The sequence below is a fragment of the Pomacea canaliculata genome, linkage group LG2 (genome assembly GCF_003073045.1).
Source record: "Pomacea canaliculata isolate SZHN2017 linkage group LG2, ASM307304v1, whole genome shotgun sequence".
Lineage (NCBI taxonomy): Eukaryota > Metazoa > Mollusca > Gastropoda > Architaenioglossa > Ampullariidae > Pomacea > Pomacea canaliculata.
In genome coordinates, this window is record NC_037591.1 from 4343763 (window position 1) to 4369629 (window position 25867).

The following is a 25867-nucleotide window of genomic DNA, read 5'->3' on the forward strand; positions in this document are numbered from 1 at the left end:
TGACAGTTGTGGAGTTAATACCGTTAGCGACTGACTTGTAAGACAAGATGCTGCTAATACATTGTGTTTAGTTTTCCCATTCTTCTCAGTAGATATTTTGTACTAAAACACCTGCAAATCGAGAAGACTTGTAAAGGTAAAACTGTCCTGCCAACACAGCATGGATACCGGAGTTTTCAGGGAACATCACAGATGGTGGAAGGAGAGAGGCGGACTTGGGATTCTTCGTGTTACACCCTAAACAAGGTAAATCGTTGACAGCTCATGTTGTTATTTCACTATCACATTTGCCTTTGCCTGTCATAAGAATCATTCAGAAATTCACAAGTACATTTTGTGTTTAATAGATTATTTATTCTTATATGAGTTAAGAATGCAGTCAAATATAAGAGAGATTAATGAACATTTCACATCTGGATTATCAACATCCTCCTATCTGTACAAGTATTTATTATTTTTCCTATTTTATTTTGTTTAAAGGAAAAATAATGAGGCATAGTCGTCTCTAGGTCTCTTTCAGTTTTGTAAGAATCGACTATGATATATATATATATTTGTAATCCATATTATAACGTGTGATTTCATTTCTGTTTTCTTTTTAAAGAAAAAGTAACAAGGAAACAAGAAGAATATAATAAAAGGAAACAACTTAAGACTGTGCAGTCATAATGGAAGAAGAAGAATGGGAAGAGGAAGTCGTCAAACTATTGCTTACAGGGTTCGATGGAAGAGCCAAGTTCTACAAAGTCAAAAATTTCATGCACCACAGAAACCTTGTAGGTGACATGGGAATGACAGGCGTCTTGAGGCGGATGACAGACAGCAGCAGGTTCTTGGTCTTTCAGAAGAATAAAAGTGTTAAGTACATCTCTGTGTTCTGCGAGGATGCCAGTATTTGCTTTCCATTCCAAAAGGAAGGCTACGAAAAGTGCATAAACAGAAACTGTTCTAAATTCCATGTGTGCAAATACTTCATTAGTGGCAACTGCACGAAGAGTTCCAACTGTCATTTAGGACACGACCTTCAAAACGAGACCAATAGGAAAGTGTCTGAAAGGCTGGGTCTGTCTTCTTTTTCAGCTGATGAACTCCACACCATCATATCCCGCAGTAATCCCGCTGTGTGCATGAAGCACAACGCGAGAGGCTGTGATGACGATGACTGTCCAGACCTTCACATCTGCTCTCTCTTCATCCTACAGAGATGTACAGCAGGGGCTGACTGTAGGTTCGGACATTCTCTTCTAGCGTCCGACCATAACGAGTGGGTTCTGGACACGTTTAATGTCAGCTATATGACGGAGGAGGAGTTAAGGAGCATCATACTTGTTAGAGGTATTGTAGACGCACCTCAAATGAGACCAGCAACATCGTCATTGAGTCTTCTTAGTAATTATACAGCGACATCGTCAACGTCGTTAGCAGAAGAAGACACAGACGAATACGTCACTAGGGTCTTCAGATTCCTCCTACTGCATTTTGGCGGGCGAGCTCAATTCAGTACATTTTTGATAGAAAGAAGGCGCCATCTCCAGTTTATGAGGCAGGTAAACATCACCAGATGGCTGAAAGATCACATGGACCGATTTCTCCTGTTTGAAAGATCAGGTGATGTGAAGTATGTGTCTGTTTACAGCAGACAAGCCAAGGTGTGCTTCGGTTACAATAGTTCAGGCTGCAACAACAAGTCCTGTAAGTTCTTTCACGTCTGCAAACGTTTTGTTGCAGGCAACTGTGTCCAAACCAGTTGTCCTTTAAGTCACAGTTTCTCCTCGGAGCCAAACGCCAAGGCGTACTCTCTCTTGAAGTTGGATCATTTCACCACCACGGAAATTAGCAAAATTTTTTTCTACAGCAATCCTGCTGTCTGTGAATATCATAACACATCAGGCTGTTTCTATGACGGCTGCACGGACCTCCATGTTTGCGCAAAGGATCTCTTATCCCTTTGTACGAGCGGAGTTGACTGTAAGTTTGGTCACGTGATAAGAGATTCAGGCGAACACAACTCGTACGTGTTGAAGGCGTTTCGAATGGACACGTGGGAGGAACACGTCTTGCGGAAACTAGTGATCATCAAGGGAGACTGTTTGAACACACCAGAGGGCGCCAGCACTCCGTCTTCACAGGCGTCTCCCACTGGAGATCAGCTGGCTGACAACAACAAAAGCGTCAAACTCCATACGTTAGTCAGCTTCAAAGGTAAGAAAATTACCTGGACCGCAGTATTTCATGTGTCGAATTTGGCGTTAACGTCTAATAAATAAATATTTTTTACTATTCGCAAGCAAACGTATTTCTTAAAACGTTCATTGCCTAATGATAACAAAGTTTCATGTGGCTGTATTATAAACTTTGCCGTATTTGTGTCATTTGTTGAAGGAGTTGAAACATAGTGATGACGGTAAACCATAAAGAGATAAATTAAAAAGAACAGTGACTTATATATGTAGACTGAATCTTGAGTGGCTGCAAGCATCGAGAGACAGTTTTCGTGTGACTGAGGTGGTAAGTACGATCAGTGAGGACAAATGTGAAGCATTCCCAGCGGACATCTCCTAAATGCCAGAGACTGAACTGGTAAAGAAGAAGCTGCTAACATCATAGTAGAAAAAGTTACAAGGGCTAACCAGAAATGTCTAATTACTAATTAGTCAATGACCAGAAAATCCTCTGTAGCTTGTAGTCGTTTGCAAAGGGCTGGGTAAGGAATGGGTGTAATTTGATTAAATGGAAGGACAATGATCTGGTTTGGCAGAATACTTTCAAGTAAGGGATGAGTTTGATACAAAGGTACCAGTTGGTTCTGATCTTTCACGAGCATGAATCCACTTGTTCCTCAACAGATACCGTTCCTAGGAAGTACGAGTACATTTGTGAAACATACACCTGGACAGGTGCGTGTCCCAACTCCCCACACTGTCCCCGTTATCACAATCCTGATCGTCTGCCTTACTTGTGGCTGGTTCTGGAGGATGGAAAATGGCGGAGAGTCCTCGCAAGTGTCAGCATCAACTTGGAAACTTGTTTCTGTGATCTCGGGGACATCCTCAACAAAAAGGTAAAATAGATTTTCACTTACCCCACCTGAAACAGAATTAAACAGACAATATAAAGCATCTTTGAAGAAAGAGTTGTGGTCAGTGAGATCGACTGGGGTATCCATTGTTATAAGATTGAAGCCCTTTAGGAGAAAGATCAACAGATTGTCCCATCCCCTCTCAATGTTCAATGTTCGATCTTATCGGGTACAATTTACAAATAGTAAGTTCTCGCAATGGTCAGCAGAGGAACTAAAGGTAAAAGTAATAATAGAGCTTTATTTCATTTCTATTTATAGCTGTTTTTTTTAACTGCAACACATTAAAGTGTTTCTTATAACATTACCTGGACAGTAACACAGCTACCCAGATAAAAGATAAAGGAGTAGCCATGTCTGAAACATATTTAACACGAAATAGAACCTTTCTTGTTATGTTTGGAAATGTACTCAAATGTATTCGTCTGTTATCTCTGTGTGTGTAAGGGAAACCGGGCGCCATAAGGATATGTGTGCATTGTTTATTGCTTGTTTGTTTAGATGACAAATATCCCTTAGTCTGCGCTTAATTTACACGAGTTAGAACATTTTTTACTGACACTGTTCCTTAATCTGTTTCCAAGTTTTCCATACGTGGAATTGAGCACATGGACTTTAATACTATGTCAGCAATATCCGATGGAACAACATTCAAAATGAAGCGACTGTCGACACCATCATATGTGACTGCAACACCTGGAACTCCTCTTAACTTCTACACTCAGTGGGTGTGGTATCGACAAGAGCGTGATGGTACCTACACCCCTTTCTACCCGGTATGAAGCTGGCCTTTTCATATTCTCACACAGATTGTATTGTCTTATTCCTATGATTCAAACCAGTTTATACGTAGTAATCTGTAAATATTCTACACTAGAGTATGTGTGCGCGCAATTTTGCATGTATTTTATTGTGTGGAATGACAGGGAAGCCTGCAGTACACTCTGGAGGAGAAGTACCTCATGGGACAACACAAGTACTACTTTGAGTTTGAAGACCTTCGCCTGATGGTGGACACTCACAGCCTGCCCATGACACAAACCAACCTACATACACAGGGAGGTACACCTATCAGTCGGCGGCCAGTCTTTGAGCCTACTAAGAAATCGGAAGTACCGAAAATGTGAGATTTAAAAAAAAATTGAATTCTGTATTCTTGTTTGACACAATGAATTTCCAGGTGAAAGTAATGTCTAGCCAGATACTTATTTTGAATTTACAATTACTAACTGGTCATAGCAACGGAAATTTCGCATATGCAATTAAGGCTGATTAATTCCTAGATCGAGCAACCAATCCATCAACTAAGGTGGAATGACATTGACAGAACATTTGAACCAGACATATATATATTAGCTATGTATTCTGTAAGGTCATCGTTGCTGTTGGCCGAGGTTTCGTCAGTCGTGCATCAAGTACCTAAACACTGGTCTGCCGTCGACCACTTCCAGGACTTTGAGCTCGTGGAGTTGGAGTCAGCTGACCCTGAGTACATCACCGTTCAGCGACAGTTCTTCTCGACGATGAGCATGACAGAGCAAAAGATTGTACACATGTTTCGTGTACAGAACCCGGGTCTGTGGGATAAATACTGCAGGTAAGTGTGTGTGCGCACGCGCTTCTATTTCTGTAACACACTCTTGAACATATAATTATATGTCAATGGATGTACTCATAACAACTTCTGTATGTGTTATAACTGAGGCTCTTCGAGGATTTATTTCCGCAAACATATGGGTAGATGTCTTTCTATAATCGAGTACTTTTGTTTATTCTTTTTTTGTCTTTTTCAGTGCCAGAAGGGCCATGGCCCCTCGAGGTCAAAGGCCAGAAGAGGTGGAGGAGCGCCAATTGTTTCACGGAACGCCGACACTTCAGGCGGCCAGGGGCATCTGCGCCAACAGCTTCGACTTCCGCAGGTCTGGAGAAAATGTCGGAGCTATTCACGGCAAGGGAGCTTACTTCTCCACCACAGCCAAGTTCAGTCACAGCTACACACGTGTTCACACCCCAGTCACAGGTGACCCCCTGCGGTTCATGTTTCTGGGAAGGATCCTTGTGGGGCAGTACACCCTGGGTCATCCTTCTTACACTAAGCCACCAGAGCGTGACCGGCTGAAGCTGTACGATTCATGCGTGAATGATTTGTCCAATCCATCCATCTTCGTCATCTTTGACCTTGCTCAGAGCTACCCGGAGTATTTAATTCAGTACACTGATGTTTTAGGAAAAAAGCAGCAGTCACAGGTTCGCACTTCTGTATCTGTTCCATCCTTAGCCCAGAGTCAACCTTCCCTCAATCCTTCGTCTCGACAAAGTTTAGTGAAAAAGACCATAGTGCAGCCATCTACAGTTAATTATGATAAGACCACGTGGAGCAGGGGTGCATCCACTCCTTTACGGGACTCTACTTTAGAGAAAGCCTTTTGGACTTCTTACAGATCTTCGTCGCGACCAGTGTCGCCATATTCACGATCACCGCAGTTGACTTCCAAGCAGTCTGTACCTGGAAGAACACCTCAGACACAAATGTCATCACCGAACAGTCCTTCAGGTTTTTCACGTCTATCAATCAGCGATGATTCAACGTCTCCGGAGTTAGATACATTCACAATTGTCTCCCTGCCTACGAGGCAAGATCAAAGCTCATTACCTGTTAGAAAGCCCAAGGACAAGGACAGGTGTGTGATTGCTTGAGGTGTAACAGAGTGAGGATAAGGTTGGCTCTACACACGTAATCCGTATTTTCAAGCGAGATACGGGTGAACACGAAGACTATATTGTCACGCTCACTACTCTCGAGGTTACGATCGAGAAGACCAGCGAGGTAACAGTTGAAGGTCTAAAACAGACGATCATGTCCATGATTTTGCTTCTGCAAAAGGGAGTTGATATGAATGCTATCTTTTTTGTCTTCTTGACATCATTTAGTTAGCTAATGAGCTAATGTGTACTGATATGGAAGCTTTGTCTATAATTGTGATTTATTCCAAGTTATTGTGCGACAGCTGCATACTACCCAGCAGCATATGTAAATGTATGATACAGACCTTCCAGAGAGTAAAATCGTTTTGATAACAAAATTAATAAATCAGTCAATCCTTGCCCTTGCACGAAGTCTTTAATGAGTTACTAAATGCAGAAATATTTTCCAAGTCAAACAGCTCTTGTCAGGTTAATGGTTATTATAAGCTTAGCTTACTGCAGATGCACAATGTCAGACATGTCAGACCTGTCTTTACCACGCACATTACAAGTACACAAAACCAGCCACGTAGCAAATATCGTAGCACAGGTGCTGATAAACATTAGGCACAAAACTTTACGAAAATACGCGGATAAATTGGAAGATAGAGGGAGAGCAGCCCCCTTCTAGCCAGTTGGGCAAAGGGACATAACTCTCCTCCGTAGACCTCTCTTTCGGTTGCCTTCTATTTACTTTCTATGACCAAAAAAATAAATAAATAACAACAACAAGGTAACCATGAGGTGGTAATTGCGAAGACCCTACAGCTAAACATGTTGAATGCCCTCCCTTTTTGATTAGTTTTCTTAAGTGTCCTTATATAACGGATATTTCAAAATGGTCTTTGCATGAGATGTTATCATTTCTAGAGTACATATATTTTCCCAACATCTATCGACCTGTAAGAAAACGAGAACCAGTATATAGTCTTTAATAAAAGTTTGAAATATTAATTGGAGGAAAATGACCTTGCAAAGAACCAAGTAGAATTCTTCTAGGCTTCTAAATTCTGTACTATTATCTAATTACTTTACACATCAATACTGAGATTTTAATTCTTTATGTAGGAAGTTAACTGGGCTTTCGCAGACTATGAAAAGGCTTTAGGTAGTATATGCAGAACCTATTTGTGAAAAAAAAATATTAAACAGAATTTTGGATTAAAGGAGATTAGTAAATGTTATCTTGTGAACTGTCTACAGCCCTAACCTAATTAACAAGCATACCAAATAAGTGTGCAGTTACATGAAAATTTTTTAAATATAAGAAAGACTGAAAGACTGAAGAATAAAATAATAAATAATTCCTATGCTATACCAATCATAATATCAATATTACCCTCACAAAAAATTGAAATAAATTTTAACAAAGATGACCTGTGGTTATTGTTAAACAGCTGATATCAATTCACGGCTCCAGACCACAAAAATGCTACATTTTTGGACTTGTATAGATGCCCCATCAACAGTACTCAGGCATTTTTGAAAACTTACAATAGGAATCTGTACTGATTTTGTCAAGTGTTCGCCAAACCTATGCATTCATTAATCCCTGTTATTCTATAGCTCAAACAAATGAAACAAAATATGTACATACTTGTTTCTCTTCCTCTTCCATTCTTTGGGACCTTTTTTCTGTGATCATCTGTTGTTTGAAGATTTGATATACTCTGGCTATGATCAACTGCTTGTCTGGCAACCAAATACTCATCTGAAAAGGTCATTTCTTTTTGAAGTTAAAAAGTACATCAGGAATAAGATTGCACTGCTCAACCACACAATATTGTGCAGATGTTACATGAAAAATCAGTTCACTGTCTGTTCACTGAGACTACAGACCATTTAGTAGATGTTAATGGTCATGTGGGTGTATGTTCCAGTCTGTAAACACAATAAACCTTCAGCAATATCTAAGTGATACAAAGACACTGACAGTACCCCAAAGCCTTTTAAAAAATAAATATGAACAGTACTTTTAAATTGCATCAATAGACTGACCAAAACAATATTAACCAGGCTGATGATGAATCATCAAACATCCAGTCTATAACTATATAATTATAATATATATGACAATGAATAAACAGTATAAAAGTACCCTTTGAACCACAAAAGGTAAAGATCATGAAGAGTCCAGGTAAACCTATCTGGCAGAGTTCCCTCCTTCACATGTTTTGTCACCTCAGTTGGTTGCCAGTATTCTCCCCTCTTTGAGTGCTGAAAAAAAAACTCCATCACTGAACCATTCCCAGAGAGGCTAACATTTTGTCTTCATGGGACTGGATTAAACTTTCGACTTCATCTGTCATATTTACTCTACAGATCATCTAAAGAGGAATCATGGTGAATGAAGCATAGTATGCAATTTGTTCAGCTGACATATGATTGTATTGACTGACATTTGCTTTTCTGGTATGCAATATTATGATGCCATGGAAATAAAAGGTTATTAATAATACTATCATCCATTAAGAAAATTTTAAGAAAATGTAACAAACAAATCTACACCATAACCAGAAATGATTCCATAAGGGGTGCTGTTTCAGCCACAGATGATGGTACAGCAATGAAATAAATGCAAGCAGTTAGTAAATAACAAGTAATGGTAGTGGTGTCAGCACACACACATATATACATGTATATGCCAACTGTATTAACCGTATTCCCATATCTGTATCTGTTTCACCTTCACTGTCTGAAGATATCACTGGATCAAATGGTCCATCAATAAAATCTTCAAATTCACTAAAATTAGAATTCTCAACGTCCTCACCACTATTTTCATCCAAATTATATATAGTCTGTGTATAAATACTGGCTCCATGTTGTCGCTGAGATTTCTTGTGTCTGCTGGTGCGAACTGTTATTCGACTCTGTAAATCTAAAACTTCGAGCACCTTCTCTACAGGACAGTGAATCGTGATTGTTTGTATCGGTGTGTATTAACAGCTCTGTCTTTCTTAATTTAATTCCGCCAACTCTGTGGTAAACAAAGACAACAGATTACAACATTTTTGTTTTATCGCGCAGACACGTACAGCTTAAGACAAAATGTCGCGCCGCAGGGAATCACGGGAGTCCATGAATCTACAAGAAGAACAACAAAGATTTAGTTACGTAGCATTTGTGTTTTATAAACCGCTTTGATTTTCAAATTTCATACCTAGCAATGAGACATTTATAATAAAATCTTAAAAATATTTTTATATGAATTGTAAATAACGTTAACGTTTGGAATGTTTACAATACATTTGTTTAATGTTTTTGCTTAAATGTTATATTTCCTTACATTTTAAAATGTCTCAAATTTTAAATATTTATTTGGTAAATGTTTTATCTCAAACCTTAACCTGATTACAACGATGTAAGCGTTTTTAAAGTGTTCATAACATGTGTCAATGCTGTCTGGACAGTTCTTCTTGACGATGGACATTAATGATCATAAGATTGTACACGTCTTCCGTGTCCAGAACCCGGGCTGTGGGATAAATACTGAAGATGGGTTGGTTTTGAAGAGTGAGGGTGTGGATGTGTGTGGAATTCGAAGGCTGCAAGCATATTTTTATATTTTGTTGTTGCTGTAGTAACAAATATTGTATTTTATAAGTATTTTATGTTTTATAAATTTTTACATTCAAGAACAAAAATTTCAAAAATAAACACTAAACAGTGGGGAAACGATTATCACCGGCACTGACAAAAAAACCCCTCACAAATTAATAAAATATTTTTTTAAATCAGTGTTATGTGTACATTTATGGTATTAAGTTCCTCTCACCCATCGTAGTTATGATAAAATGTTTAAAGTTTAATAGGTACAAAAGCCCCCAAAACAGTAAAAAGAAACCTTATCATTTTGCTGATTACCAAGAAAAAGAATAAAGATCCACAGTTTGCAGGTACCAACTAGTAATGTCGTGCATCCGCAAGAAGTAGACATCTTTTCTACAGACCTAGTTAAGTGTTATAAACTAATCGGTTATCAATACGTACAAAGATGGGAATCCATGCTTGGAGAAGGAAAAAAAGCCTCGACATGATGCTGAAAGAGAGAAGAGGATTCATCTACAGGTGGTTTCTAAATGTGGGGTGGGGTGGGGTATATAAGTAAAATGGCTTAAAGAGTTGAGACAGGGAAGAAAAAAGTTTTAAATCATTAGACTGCTTTTCTATGTGTACGGTTTTTACTGAACCATTACTTCTAGTAAGATGTTTGATATCCGACGAGCTGTCTGATCTCAGGCCGCTGATGGTTGACATTATCAGTGCATTCACATTTCGCATCAGGTCTTTGGATTTTTAATAAATCACGGATTTTACCTCTTTATCTCGTGAAATAAATACTATAAGTATATATATATAATATAATATATATATATATATATATTATAAATCTGTAATCTGATATTGTGAGATTTTTATGTAACGAACTAAGCGCAGTCATTTGAAATATTGTTCTCGGGTGGGTCTTTAACTGAGGAGTCTTTGTGATAACGTCTGATCACGCACCTTCTCTCCGTCTCTTCATCATCCGTCATCGTAACAGGGTAACTGGTATGGCCAGCAACATGCAGTTCTGGCATAAATACACCTCGTAGTATCATAACTTTTACTTGTTTACGTAGGCCTGGCAAGGTAAGAAAATGATTAAAATCCCATGCATGATGATGATGGATGAAACGCTTTTTTGATGATGTACATAATAAAATAATAATGAATTTTTGCGAACATGATCATGCTGGTTATCTCAACGTAAAACAACAAGCTGTCTATGCAAAGGTGTGTCAACGAACTGATAGGAAATCGAATATCGGACACAGAGATACGTTGGCTTGTCAGACACTAAAGATTACACATTCATTTAAATGTTATATGGAGTGTATGATGCACTGTCAAGATTAGCTCTGGCCTTTGTCCTGTGAGTGTGTCTGGCCTGCTGTCTGTCTGCCATGGGATGCCTCACCGTCGGCACGTAGCTGATGACAGGGTCTGACAGTTGTGGAGTTAATACTGTTAGCGACTGATGTGTCGTAAGACAAGATGCTGCTAATACATTGTGTTTAGTTTTCACATTCTTCTCAGTAGATATTTTGTTCTAAAACACATGCAAATCGCGGAGACTTGTAAAGGTAAAACTGTCCTGCCAACACAGCATGGATATCGGAGTTTTCAGGAAACATCACATATGGTGGAAGGAGAGAGGTTGATTTGGGATTCATTGTACCACAACCTGGACACGGTAAACCAATGACAGCTCATGATTCTTGTTATTTAACTTTTACAGTTACCTTTACCTGTCATAATATTCATTCAGAAATTCACAAGTACATTTTATGTTTAGCATATTATTTATTCTTATATGAGTTAACAATGTAGTCAAACAATAGAGTGGTTATTGAACATTTCTCATCTGGATTATCAACAACCCTCTTCTTGTGCATGATTTTCTTTTTTCAATTTTATTTAAAAAGAAGAATAGTGATACACTGTCGTCTGTACGTCTCTTATGTGACGATTTATCTTCATAACAAAGTTTTTTTTCCATTTTTATATGGATAATCTAAAATATAACATTATACTTTGAGTGTTCCTTTGTCTGTTTTGAAAAAAAACAGTGACTAGGAAGCAAAAATAATACAATTAAGAAAATAAGACTGCGCATTCATGATGGCTGATGAAGACTGGGAAGAGGAAGTCATCAAGGTACTGCTTGCAGGATTGGATGGAAGAGCCAAGTTAGCCAAAGTGAAGACTAGCTTGAGCCACAGAAGCCTTCTAGTAGGCACAGGAATTGAAGAAGCTTTGAAGCGGATGTCAGACAGCAGCAGGTTCTTGGTCTTTCAGAAGTATCAAAGTGTTAAGTACATCTCTGTGTTCTGCGAGGATGCCAGTATTTGTTTTGCATTCCGAAAGCGAGGCTACGAAAAGTGCATAAACAGAAACTGTTTAAGTTCCACGTGTGCAAATACTTCATTAGTGGCAACTGCACGAAGAGTTCCAACTGTCGTTTCGGACACGACCTTCAAAACGAGACCAATAGGAAAGTGTCTGAAAGGCTGGGTCTGTCTTCTTTTTCAGCTGATTAACTCCACACCATCATATCCCGCAGTAATCCTGCTGTGTGCATGAAGCACAACACGAGAGGCTGTGATGACGATGACTGTCCAGACCTTCACATCTGCTCTCGTTTCATCCTACAGAGATGTACAGCAGGGGCTGGCTGTAGGTTCGGACATTCTTTTCTAGCTTCCGACCATAACGAGTGGGTTCTGGACACGTTTAATGTCAGCTATATGACGGAGGAGGAGTTAAGGAGAATTATACTTGTTAGAGGTATTGTAGACGCAGCTAAAATGAGACCAGCAACATCGTCATTGAGTCTTTATAGTAATTATACAGCGACATCGTCAACGTCGTTAGCAGAAGAAGACACAGACGAATACGTCACTAGGGTCTTCAGATTCCTTCTATTTGTTTTGGGCGGGCGAGCTCAATTCAATACATTTTTGACAGAGAGAGGGCGCCATCTCCAGTTTATGAGAAAAGCAAACATCGTCAGCTGGCTGAAAGATCACATGGACCGATTTATTCTGTTTGAAAGATCAGGTGACGTGAAGTATGTGTCTGTTTACAGCAGACAAGCCAAGGTGTGCTTCGGTTACAATAGTTCAGGCTGCAACAACAAGTCTTGTAAGTTCTTTCACGTCTGCAAACGTTTTGTTGCAGGCAACTGTGTCCAAACCAGTTGTCCTTTAAGTCACAGCTTCTCATCGGAGCCAAACGCCAAGGCGTACTCTCTCTTGAAGCTGGATCATTTCACCAACAATGAAATCCGCAAGATTTTTTTCTACAGCAATCCTGCTGTCTGTGAATATCATAACACATCAGACTGTTTCTATGACGGCTGCACAGACCTCCATGTTTGCGCAAAGGATCTCTTACGCCTTTGTACGAGCGGAGTTGACTGTAAGTTTGGTCACGTGATAAGAGATTCAGGCGAACACAACTCGTACGTGTTGAAGACGTTTCGAGTGGACACGTTGGATGAACACAACTTGCGAAGACTAGTGATCATCAAGAGCGATTATTTGTACACTTAAGAGGGTGCCACCACACCATCTTCACAGTCGTCTTCCACTGGAGGTCAGCTGGCTGACAACAACAAAAGCCTTGAACTCCCGACATCAGTCAGCGTCAAAGGTAAGATTATTTCACTAGACAACAGCAACAATAACAAAGATGATGTCAAACTGTACGATGACCACTTCTGATTTTCCTGCGAGGACATAATTATTTATTGTCGTTTCCTCTGAAGCTTTCCCAGCGGACATCTCCTAAGTCAGTGATGCCCAACCTTTTTTGGCCTCCGGGCCATATCCGTTTCGGACAGCCGCGTTGCGGGCCACTTCACCGCAAAAATACAAAAAAATACAAAAAAATAGAGCAGATACCATTTTTTTATTAGAAACAAGCTGTACTTACCATTAATTATGTAGTAATTAGTGGGATATTTGAAGTTGTTTTCCCGAAACCAACTTCTGAATGTCCGGCTTAATCGTAGAGACACCAAGTCGGAGCACTGAATCGAAATGTTCGTCCATCGAAAAAAAGATTGGGAAACGCCCCTACGTAGGGATAAATACTACTTCTTCCCTTTTTCGTTTTTTTTTTTTTAATTATTACTAACATGCCGATTTCCTGCACTGTGGGCAGAAGTTTCGCGGGCCGGATATGGCCCGCGGGCCGTAGGTTGGGCATCCCTGTCCTAAGTGATAGTGGTTAAACTAAGAAGAAACTGCTAACATCATAGTGGAAAAGGTCACACGGGTTAACAGGCGTTGTCTAATTACTAATTAGTCAATAATCAGGAAATAGTCTGGAGGTTGTCGTCATTTGCAGATGTATGGATGTAGTTTGATTAGATGCAAGCTGTTAAACGTAATCTACCAACTGTCCACTTCTTAAGTGCCAACCTAAAGCAAGATCTGGCTTAGCAGAAATACTTTCAAGTAAGAGATGAGTTTAATACAAAGGTACCAGTTTGTACTGATTATTCACGATCATGAATCCACTTTCTTCTCAGCAGATACCGTTCCTATGAAGTACGAGTACATTTGCGAAACATACACCTGGACAGGTGCGTGTCCCAACTCCCCAGACTGTCCCCGTTATCACAATCCCGATCGTCTGCCTTACTTGTGGCTGATTGTGGAGGATGAAGAATGGGTGAGAATCCCAGCAACTTTTACTATCGACTTGGAAACTTGTTTCTGTGACTTCGGGGACGTCCTCAACAAAAAGGTAAATTTGTTTTTCAGTTACTTTCGCCATCTGAAACCTACTGGGTCTGAATGGGAATGACTTAGATCCTTTGAATGTCTCATCCTCTCAAAAACAGACTGTAAGCGAATGTGGGGACAAAATGTTTGTGGGGTACAGTTTATACATAGTAACATTCTCGTGAAGGCCAACAGAGAAATTGAGGGTAAACCTAATAATATAGTTTTATTTCCTTTCTGTTTAAAACTGTTTTTATGCAAGAGGAACAGATTAAAATATGTTTCTAGACTAGCATTACCTGGGCAATGAGACAGCTACACAGACAGAAGATCACAGGGATATCCGTGTCTGAAACACATTTTAACACAAAACTTAACTTTTCTTATGATGTGTTTGAAAATGTTTTCAAATGTCTTCGTCCGTTTCTCTCTGTGTGTGTAAGGGAAATCGGGCGCCATAAGGATATGTGTACATTGTTTGATTCTTGTTTGTTTAGATGACACAGATCATTTAGTCCACGCTTAATTTACATTTTTTACTGACACTGTTCCTTAATCTGTTTCCAAGTTTTCTATACGTGGAATTGAGCACATGGACTTAAATACTATGTCAGCAATATCCGATGGAAGAACATTCAAAATGAAACGACTGTCGACACCATCATATGTGACTGCAACACCTGGAACTCCTCTCAGCTTCTACACTCAGTGGGTGTGGTACCGACAAGAGCGTGATGGTACCTACCCTCCTTTCTACCCGGTATGTAGCTGCCTTTTCATGTTCTCACACAGATTGAAATGCCTTACTATTATGGTTCAAACTAGCTTATAGGTAATTATCTACAGGTATTTAAAATAAATGACAATAAAGTATGTGTGAGCTCAATTTTGCATGTATTTTATTGTGTGCAATGACAGGGAAGCCTGCAGTACACTCTGGAGGAGAAGTACCTCAAGGGACAACACAAGTACTACTTTGAGTTTGAAGACCTTCGCCTGATGGTGGACACTCACAGCCTGCCCATGATACAAACCAACCTACATACACAGGGATGTACACTTATTTGTCGGCGGCCAGTCTTTGAACCTACTAAGAAATCGGAAGTACCAAAAATGTGAGATTTTAAAAAATAATTTAGAATTCAACTCTGTCTTCTTGTTTGAAACAAAGAATTTCCAGGCGAAGGTAATGTCTAGCCAGATGCTTATTTTGAATTAGAAGTACTTGCTGGTCAGAGCAACGGAAATTTCGCATATGCTATCTAAGATTGATTAATTCCTAGATCGAGCAGCCATTCCATAAACTACGATGGGATGAACATTTGAACTAGACATATATATATATTAGATATTTATTCTGTTAGGTCATCGTTGCTGTTGGCCGAGGTTCCGTCAGTCGTGCATCAAGTACCTAAACACTGGTCTGCAGTGGACCACTTCCAGGACTTTGAGCTCGTGGAGTTGGAGTCAGCTGACCCTGAGTACATCACCGTTCAGCGACAGTTCTTCTCGACGATGAGCATGAAGGAGCAAAAGTTTGTACACGTGTTTCGTGTACAGAACCCGGGGCTGTGGGATAAATACTGCAGGTACGTGTGTGTGTTTGTGGTACATTTATACATAAATGGAAGAAGTCTCTCTTTCTGTAACGAATTTTGCAGAAATATAATTTTACTGTGTGAACAATATATTTCGATGGATGTACTCATAAGTACCTCTCTATATATTATAACTGAGCCTCTTCGAGGATTTATTTCAGCAAAAGTATGGGTTAACTTGTTCCCATAAACGAGTATTTTCTTTCTTTCTTATTTTTGTTTTTGTCTTCTTCAGTGCCAAAAGGGCCATGACCCCTCGAGGTCAAAGACCCGAAGAGGTGGACGAGCGCCAGTTGTTTCACGGAACGCCGACACTTCAGGCGGCCAGGGGCATCTGCGCCAACAGTTTTGACTTCCGCAGGTCTGGAGAAAATGTCGGAGCTATTCACGGCAAGGGAGCTTACTTCTCCAACACAGCCAAGTACAGTCACAGCTACACACGTGTTCACACCCCAGTCACAGGCGACCCCCTGCGGTTCATGTTTCTGGGAAGGATCCTGGTGGGGCAGTACACACTGGGTCATCCTTCCTACACCAAGCCACCAGAGCGTGACCGGCTGAAGCTGTACGATTCATGCGTGAATGATTTGTCCAATCCATCCATCTTCGTCATCTTTGACCTGGCACAGAGCTACCCGGAGTATTTAATTCAGTACACTGATGTTTCAGGCAAAAAACAACAGTCGCAGGTTCACACGTCCTCGTCTGTTCCATCTTTAGCCCAGACACAACCTTCCGTTAGTCCTTTGTCTCGACAAAGTTCATTGAAGATGTGCACAGTGGCGCCATCGACAGTTAATAGCATTAAGATGTCATGGAGCAATTTACTATCCACTCCTACTAGTTTCCCTTCTTCAGGGTCATCAACTAATATATCTGCAGGAATCACTTCTACTTTGAGTTCTGTAGGATCGCCGTCTACTGCAACATCTCCCTCTTTTACTACGTCTACAGGATATCCCCATCTTGTTACTTCTACAGGAATCCATTCCTCGTCTACAGCATTCCTTTCTGCGTCTACATCAAAGAAAGACTTTTCGAGCTCTACATCTTCAGGGCCGCTCCCGACATCATCATCTTCAGGACCACTCCCTACTTCTACATCTACAGGGCAATTCTCTACCTCTACATCTACAGGATCACTCCCTAATCCTACACCTTCAAAACCACTCCCTACTTCTACATCTACAGGACAACTCCCTAGTACTACATTTTCAGGACCACTCCCTATTTCTACATCTTCAGGACCACTCCCTACTACTTCCTATTCAAAACCACACACTACCTCTACATCTACAGCACCACTCCCTATTTCTACATCTTCAGGACTACTCCATGCTACTTCCTCTTCAAAACTACTCCCTACCTGTACAGCTACAGGAACATTCCCTACCTCTACATCAACAGGACCACTCCCTACTTCTACATCTACAGGGCAATTCTCTACCTCTACATCTACAGGATCACTCCCTAATCCTACACCTTCAAAACCACTCCCTACTTCTACATCTACAGGACAACTCCCTAGTACTACATTTTCAGGACCACTCCCTATTTCTACATCTTCAGGACCACTCCCTACTACTTCCTATTCAAAACCACACACTACCTCTACATCTACAGCACCACTCCCTATTTCTACATCTTCAGGACTACTCCATGCTACTTCCTCTTCAAAACTACTCCCTACCTGTACAGCTACAGGAACATTCCCTACCTCTACATCAACAGGACCACTCCCTACTTCTACATCTACAGGAACATTCTCTACGTCTACATCTTCAGGACAACTCCTTGGAACTATATCTTTAGGACTGGTCACTACTTCTACATCTTCAGGACCACTTCCTGCTGCTTCCTCTTCAAAACCACACCCTACCTCTACATCTACAGAACAACTACCTTCTTCTGCATCTTCAGGACCTCTCCCTACTTCTACATCTATAGGAACATTCTTTACTTCTACATCTACAGGACCACTCCCTTTTTCCACATCTTCTGGACAACTCCCTGCTCCTTACTCTTCAAAACCACCCCCTATTTCTACATCTTCAGGACCACTCCCTACTACTTCCTCTTCAAAACCACTCCCTAGTTCTACATCTACAGCACCACTCCCTACTTCTACATCTTCAGGATCACTCCTGAGTACGACATCTTTAGGACCGGTCACTACTTCTACATCTACAGGATCTTTTAGATCATCAGCCCAGCAGCCATGTACCACAGTAGCAGTTCTCCAACCTACTATGTCACCAGCACGCCAGTCTCCTACAGCAGCGCCATCACACCAGCCTTCTGCCGTGGTGCCAGTACAGACAGCGTCACCTACAGCGCACAGACCCTCTACCATAGTGTCACATTTAGCAAACACGTCTTCTGCCTTAGCACCTGTGCAGTCAGTGTCACACCAGTCGACTACATCACTATCTGTACAGCCAGTGTCACACCAGTCGACTACATCGCCATCTGTACAGCCAGTGTCACACCAGTCGACTACATCGTCACCAGTGAAGCCAGTGTCACACCAGTCGACTACATCGCCACCAGTGAAGCCAGTGTCACACAATTCGACTACATCGCCACCAGTGAAGCCAGTGTCACACCAGTCGACTACATCGCCATCTGTACAGCCAGTGTCACACCAGTCGACTACATCGCTATCTGTACAGCCAGTGTCACACCAGTCGACTACATCGCCACCAGTGAAGCCAGTGTCACACAATTCGACTACATCGCCACCAGTGAAGCCAGTGTCACACAATTCGACTACATCGCCACCTGTGCAGCCAGTGTCACACCAGTCGACTACATCGCTATCTGTACAGCCAGTGTCACACCAGTCGACTACATCGCCACCAGTGCAGCCAGTGTCACACCAGTCGACTACATCGCCACCAGTGCAGCCAGTGTCACACCAGTCGACTACATCGCCACCAGTGAAGCCAGTGTCACACAATTCGACTACATCGCCACCAGTGAAGCCAGTGTCACACCAGTCGACTACATCGCCATCTGTACAGCCAGTGTCACACCAGTCGACTACATCGCCACCAGTGAAGCCAGTGTCACACAATTCGACTACATCGCCACCTGTGCAGCCAGTGTCACACCAGTCGACTACATCGCCACCAGTGCAGCCAGTGTCACACCAGTCGACTACATCGCTATCTGTACAGCCAGTGTCACACCAGTCGCTACATCCGCTACATCTGTACAGCCAGTGTCACACCAGTCGACTACATCGCCATCTGTACAGCCAGTGTCACACCAGTCGACTACATCGCTATCTGTACAGCCAGTGTCACACCAGTCGACTACATCGCCACCAGTGCAGCCAGTGTCACACCAGTCGACTACATCGCTATCTGTACAGCCAGTGTCACACCAGTCGACTACATCGCCATCTGTACAGCCAGTGTCACACCAGTCGACTACATCACCACCAGTGAAGCCACGGTCACGATCATCGCAACTGACTTCTGCTCAGTCTGTTTCTGGAAGAACACCTCATACACTAACAGGTTTCTTACATCTATCATTGAACGACGACCCAACGTCTTTTGCAGCATTGGATACATTCACCAATGTCTCGCTGTCTACGTGGCAAGATCAAAGCTCTTCACCTGTTACAAAGCCCAGGGACAAGGACAGCTGTGTGATTGCTTGAGGAGAAGGTTGGCTCTACACATGTAATCCGTATTTACAGGTGTGACCAAGGAAATGATAAAGCTTTTCCTGAGATACGAGTGAACACGGAGACTATATTGTAACACCCACTACTCTCGGGGTTACGAGAAGACCAGCGAGGTAACTGTTGAAGGTATATAGCAGACGATCGCGTCCATGATTTCGCTTCTGTAGAGAGTACCACAAGGGAGTTAATCTGACATTTTGTCTTCTGACATCCGTTGTTAAGCTAATGAGCAAATGGAAGCTTTGTCTATAATTGTGATTTATTTCAAGTTATTGTGAGTTATTGTGCATAGTACCAATTAACTTAGTAAATATATGTATATGTATGACACAGACCTAGAAAAAGCTTCCAGAGAGTAAAATCGTTTCCGATAAAAATAAATCAGTCATCATTTACGTTTAGAGACAGTCCTTGCCCGTGCATGAAGTTTTCGATGAGTGACTGAATGCCGAAATATTCTTCAGTCCACACAGCTCTTGTCAGGTTAATGGTTATTGTAATCTTAGCTTACTGGAGATGCACAATGTCAGACATAGCAGACCTGTCTTTACCACGCACATTGCCTGTTATGACATAACAACATAGTAACAATTTTGTTCATGTTGCTAAATTTGAAGCAATTTTTGTTGATCGGTTAGAAAAACTGAACATTCACAGTCCACTTGATGTTTGAGGGAGTCGACTGCCCTGTTCATGTGTCGAATCTGTTCTTGGAAACCCTGTGGTGAACGAGTTGTTGGCTTCTTACAACGATTTGAAAAACAAGTTTGTAGACAAAGCAGACTGTGATATTATATATTACATATATCGCATGGCTACTGTCATGGTCTTGATACATTGATTCCCACGCTTCTAAACAACAAATAATCAAAAAGACGAAAAATGTGTTATCAACATTGTGTGTGTGTAGGGTGAAAGTATTTACATCAACCATGTTCAAACGTTTGTGACATCCGGGATCAGGTATCAGGTCATTTCGGTCACGTGACGACAGGTGTTTTACCTGATCATGAGGCTTTTCAGCTCCAACACAAGACGGCTGAGGGTGAGGTGACTTGGAGTATTGTAAGTGCGGTCGTACCAGCTACACACACAGAGTTTCATCACATGGTAGTAATGATGATTATAATGCTACATTAAATACCAGTTGACAGTATACTGGAAAAAGGAGCAGTATTAAACTCACGAGGAGTCGGGATGGAAGTAAGATGGCCCCTTTTTTCGTAGAAAACTGTTTCAACATTTTCCTCTAATACACTACAGAGACTGAAATAAAGTAGACCAGGGTGTTTGTGTGTTTGTGCGTGCGGGGATGTGTATGTATTTAAATGCTGTTTTATTTTTATTTATGATTTTAGCCTACGGTACAGCGGAGGAATTGGCTATATCAATCTTCTTCTTCTTCATCATGTTACTTAACACTAGGGCATCTTTGCCACTACTTCATACCCACAGACCCAGAGGTGAAGCTTTATCTCCGCTTTATAACTTTGGAAACAAGATGCGTGTCCACGAGTTCCCACCTTTGCCCCAGGGCAACCACTTGCCCTCGCCTCATGTCGACAATTCCTTGAACGAGATGATTGTGTCTCCTATCGCTGAGGACGTAGAGGCAGCGAACTGTAAGTGGTTCGTCGTGCCTAGGGCAGCGTAGAGAAAGGGGGTCTCAACGCTCTCCTCCGACTGCCATCTGTTTACTTTCTTTGACAAAGCAGGTAACCATGGGGTGGGTATTGCTAAGAGCCTACAGGTAAACAAGTAAAATGGAATCCAATAGTAGTGCACGATCTTGGATTATCTTTAAACAGCCTTTTTTGTTTGTTTTTCTAATGCTTAACACTGTCAGGCGCGGTGAGACATTATCTCATTTATTATTTGCCCCTTATCTCAATGACATGAAAGCAAGTCACCTACGGGACGCGGAAGGTAGTCTTTTCCAGCCAGATAAGCGATAACATTCTCAGCTCTAAAGAAAGTACCCTACTCTTTACATTGAATGTTACTGGGGTAAGGGTTACATGAATATTCTAATGACCCGTACAGTGTGATGCAGTAACGTGTCTTGTACCTGGATCAGGGCGCAATTTTTAACTATTAAGATCATTCTCGAATGCATCAAAGCCACGATGAGTAGAATGTCAGTATCGATGACGATGATGATGATGATAATGATGATAATGATGATGATGGGGCAGAAAAAGCTGTCGTTAAATGACCCAACATGTATTTTCTTAGCAAACCGGGTTTCTGTTTATGGGGATTGTTGTCAAGCTCCCTCAGTGTCTTCAGATCAACAAGAGAGAGAGAGTTCTTCACACACGACAATGACAAGCAAAGGTTGATAACTCCTCAGACCTCCTACAGTCGGGTACATTCACTCGCTACCCCAGGCAACGCTCACACTGTCAACACCTGTACTGACCCCCTGTCTCCAGGTCGTGTCACACCTGTGAAGTCAATGGTGTCATTGTTCCTGCTCGCCGCTTGACAAGCTGTGCACCAACGACACTTGCTCGTGCTCCACGTTCTGCTGTTGGCTGGGAGGACACGATAGACTGAGTTCTTGTCGGCCACTGACTAGGTTAGACAGAAGTTATAGGGCGTTACCATGTCAACCCTCTTCCAACATTTTATTATTAATCAGTTATCCTGCTTCCCTTTGTCGTCCTATGATGCTCTACTGTGTAGAGCGGTGTTTAAAGGTCTACCAGAGTGCAAAACTTCTGTTTCGATTTTCTTTCAAATCACTGGTTCGATTCAGTGTGTACTACTATTTCATAATTAACTGAATGAATAGCCCTCACTTATCCGATATTTAATTTTAGACTACAAACTTCACAGAAAACAAAAGGAGGTCACGTCCACGAATGTCCTGAGATACCCAATACACACACATATATATATATTAATTATTCATAGGTTGTAGCCTTCAAAACGTAAGCAAATCCATCTACATTCCCAATGTAAATAATATTTACATCCGAAACATATTCGAAACTTTGTTTGCACGCTTGTAAGCCTTTAAAGCTACTTCGTGTAGTTCCTGCTCCACTAGGAACTGTTTTAACAGCCGTCACGTGACGTGGGAGGAGCTTGGCCGTGCAGATGACGTTACAACACATCGGTGACGACGACACCGCCGCCTGCACGCACACTAAGGACGCCGCTGTTAGCTGTTGGGACTGTACAGCTCTCGTTACAGGAACATTTCTGTCTTCTTGTAAGTGGTGTTTGTCCTATAATCATAACTCTACATGTGTGTCGGTTAGTTTCGGTTGTTTCTAGAGACCATGATAAAGTTTTTATCAGAGGCCGATCACCTGTCATTTCCTACTCTGCCACGATTTAGGTTCCGTGTGTAAGGCTGGCTAGCGGGAAGGCAAGTAGAAGAGGAACAAAGGGTTTCATAGAAATCTCACAGGTATTGTTTGTATAAACACCTAAAGTATTAAATACATTTATCTTTTAGACCAATTTTCTTCTAAAGGAAAATTTGGCAGAGATATAATGATGTCTGGAAGCCATGGAATGCATTTAATGACTGTTCATACACAGCAGTTGTAAGACTACATTACATGTGGTAAACTGATATGGTGACAGAATATGAAAAATAAATTCCCATGACATAAAGGGACTAATTATATTAATATGAAATATTAATATTAAAACACACAAGAAATCTTGAATAATACTTAAACAGTGAAATTCAAAGATGATAAATGTGTTGATATTAATAGTCTACTTTGAGATTTACTATTCCCAATTAACTGAGTGAATTTAACATTTAAATGTTACAAGATGAATAATCTACTTTGAGATTTACTATTCAGCTGGTACCATTTAAATGTACTCGGGTGGTGCACAAAATATTCTGGAAGCATCAGGTTACAAGACACAATCAACAAAAGGTAAGCACACAGGAAGATATAATGACATTTGTCATCTACCTCATACTACAGCCGTTCTAACCCTGACACAGGTATATCACCATACTCTCATTGTGAATACACAGCTTCACCTACATTTTATTGCATGATATCTAAAGGCAGAGGGCAAGTTTATTCAGTAATTCTCTAAGCAAACATTTTTGTATAAACATACGTAAATCATGCAGATATTTATATGTTTATATTGTTTCCATTCCGTTAAGTGAAATAATCTTTGAAATTTTTGTTAAATGGTGGGGAGAAGAAAACCAGATCCAAAACACCAGATAAGGACAGAAGTGGTAGGTTCAGAGCTCCTAGAGCCAGAGCCACTCAATATCTACAATCATTTATCACAGTTCCAATCAGAACTGACAATCAACTCATTGATACAGCACGCGCTTGGATTCAGATTAGCCAGACCCTCTCCAGGGTTTCCATTTACATGTCTACCTTTGAACTCATGTTATACTCGTCACACTGTGTACAGGGTGTTGATAAGTGTACTGTGTGAGAGACTGTACACACTAGCGGTAATGACTAGGATATAGTCAGCTTGTGTTTTGTATAGCCCATGATAATGTTTTATGTATTGTGATATAACGCAGGCAGGCAAAAAAATTACTGACAAGAATTAATAAAAATATTTGTAGATGAATGAAATGCCCAGGGGATCTAACATGAATGTATACAGCAAACCAGAATAGTTTATAAGCTGAATTATCAAATAAAATGTTGCACAGGTGGAGCTGAAGGACATAATTTTGGTGCTCCAGACTTAAGGTCCATGTATAAATGATACCAGAAGGACAGTCACCTACATTTTGTGGCACTTAACCCAGGAAATACACTTAGCGTGCCCAACATCAACCTGTTTGTGAGTTTGTTTTCACATTCACTATCATCTTATAAAATCTGAGCTACATGTCAAGAAATTCAAAGCCCAAATTTCACTCCAATTCACAGGTTTTATGACCTATCAAAGATCAATTTGAATATTAAAGGGCAGTCAAACTTTCTGCATTTCTTTCTCATTGAGAACATTTGTTAATGCAGATTGCAATTTAAGAAGTTTAATCAATGTATTATTCTAATTAAAAGCTGTTCTTTTAATTGAAACCAAAATTTGTTCCTAGATAACTATCCTCCCATACCGCTTCAACTGCTGTGAAAAGAATGATGTGAAACGAACTTTTTTTCCCTTACAACTATCATAGTGTGTGTTTTTAGTTGAAGGTCTCATTGATTGTAATGAAAACTAAGAGCATCTAGTAATTTTTCTTCATTTCGTTGGCAAAATATCAGAACTTGACAGAAGGATCGGCCTATAAAAGAAAAAAGACATAATGACAGCATTATGACATTATGCCTAACACCATAAAATAGTATTTATTTGCATAGGTACACCATAATGATAAATAAAATATTTTAGTTATTTATGAAAAGGATAACCCATGATGTGTTTTAACAGAGACAGTATTTAAGTAATGTCTTTAATATAATTCTACAATTGACCACTCATGCCATATCTAAACAGCCTTCCCCACAGAATATTCATTTGCACTTTATCCTTCCTGCAATCAATGATCTGCATCTGTCGGTGATAAATAATCAGGACACAGATGGCTGGCTAACCGCAACACAAGTTTGAAAATGGATGATGTGTCATTCACCATCGATAGATTTGTACTCTGAAATAACAAAGAACCATCACCAAAGTTTTTTGTAACTTTTAACATTGCTGCATGGGTAAATACATTATCAAATGCATGACGATGCTGAGTATGGTGATGGTGTCATAGCTTTAATCTTCATTCATTTCTTGTCAGCCTCTTTTTTTAGGTGAGTAAAAAAAACATTTCTTTGCCTTACCTGTGAAAGACATAGCTGGCATGGCAAGCAATTGCTGGTATTACCTTACATTCTACTTTTGTATTTATTTTCTTTCAAACAAGATTGGGACTGTAATAACTTGTTTTGATGGTTTATTAAACAGAAAAATAAATAAATCATAAAAATAAACAAAAGAAAAAATTAATGTTACAGAGGAACCATAATGGAGGACGATGAATGGGACAGAAAAGTCACCAGGCTGCTCATCTCTGAGTTTGAGGGAAGAGCCAGGACTGCTCAGCTGGAGACAAGTCTTCTCCAAGAAAACCTGTTGACAGGTGGAATGGATAAAGAAAACCTGTTGACAGGTGGAATGGATAGCGTGCTGAGACGTCTCTCTGACAACAGCAGGTTCTTGATCTTCAGAAGAGGGGAACAGGTGAAATACGTTTCAGTAGACTGGGAGAACGTCGGCATTTGCAGTGAATTCAGGAAAAAGTGCAGGAGAGAAAATTGTCCAAACTTTCATGTTTGTAAGTTCTTCATCAGTTGCAAATGCAAGAAAGGGTCCACCTGTCAATTCGGTCACGATCTTCAAGACACAGCCAACACAAGAGTGTCTGACAGCCTCGGTCTGTCTTCATTTTCACCGGAAGAAATCCGTACCATCATATTTCGTAGTCATCCAGCAGTTTGCGTAAATTACAACA

The 25867-nt window shown here is 40.7% G+C and overlaps 2 protein-coding genes and 1 long non-coding RNA gene across 3 annotated transcripts in view; 2 read left to right on the forward strand and 1 right to left on the reverse strand.

Moving 5' to 3' along the window:
• Positions 1–25867, forward strand: part of LOC112556851 (poly [ADP-ribose] polymerase 11-like) — a 71916-nt gene that overhangs the window by 27301 nt on the left and 18748 nt on the right. The gene's annotated exons all lie outside the window — the stretch shown is intronic.
• Positions 84–6183, forward strand: LOC112556848 (poly [ADP-ribose] polymerase 12-like). Its single transcript, XM_025226239.1, has 7 exons — positions 84–246; positions 605–2202; positions 2847–3061; positions 3664–3855; positions 4006–4202; positions 4452–4676; positions 4873–6183. Exons 2-7 carry the CDS (start codon positions 669–671, stop codon positions 5774–5776), a joined length of 3267 nt encoding a protein of 1088 aa, XP_025082024.1. The 5' UTR covers positions 84–246; positions 605–668; the 3' UTR covers positions 5777–6183.
• On the reverse strand, positions 2956–9245 carry LOC112556862. The gene is made up of 4 exons (XR_003097842.1): positions 8598–9245; positions 7923–8041; positions 7422–7535; positions 2956–3087 (listed from the first exon to the last, which is right to left on the reverse strand). It is a non-coding gene; the product is annotated as an uncharacterized LOC112556862 (long non-coding RNA).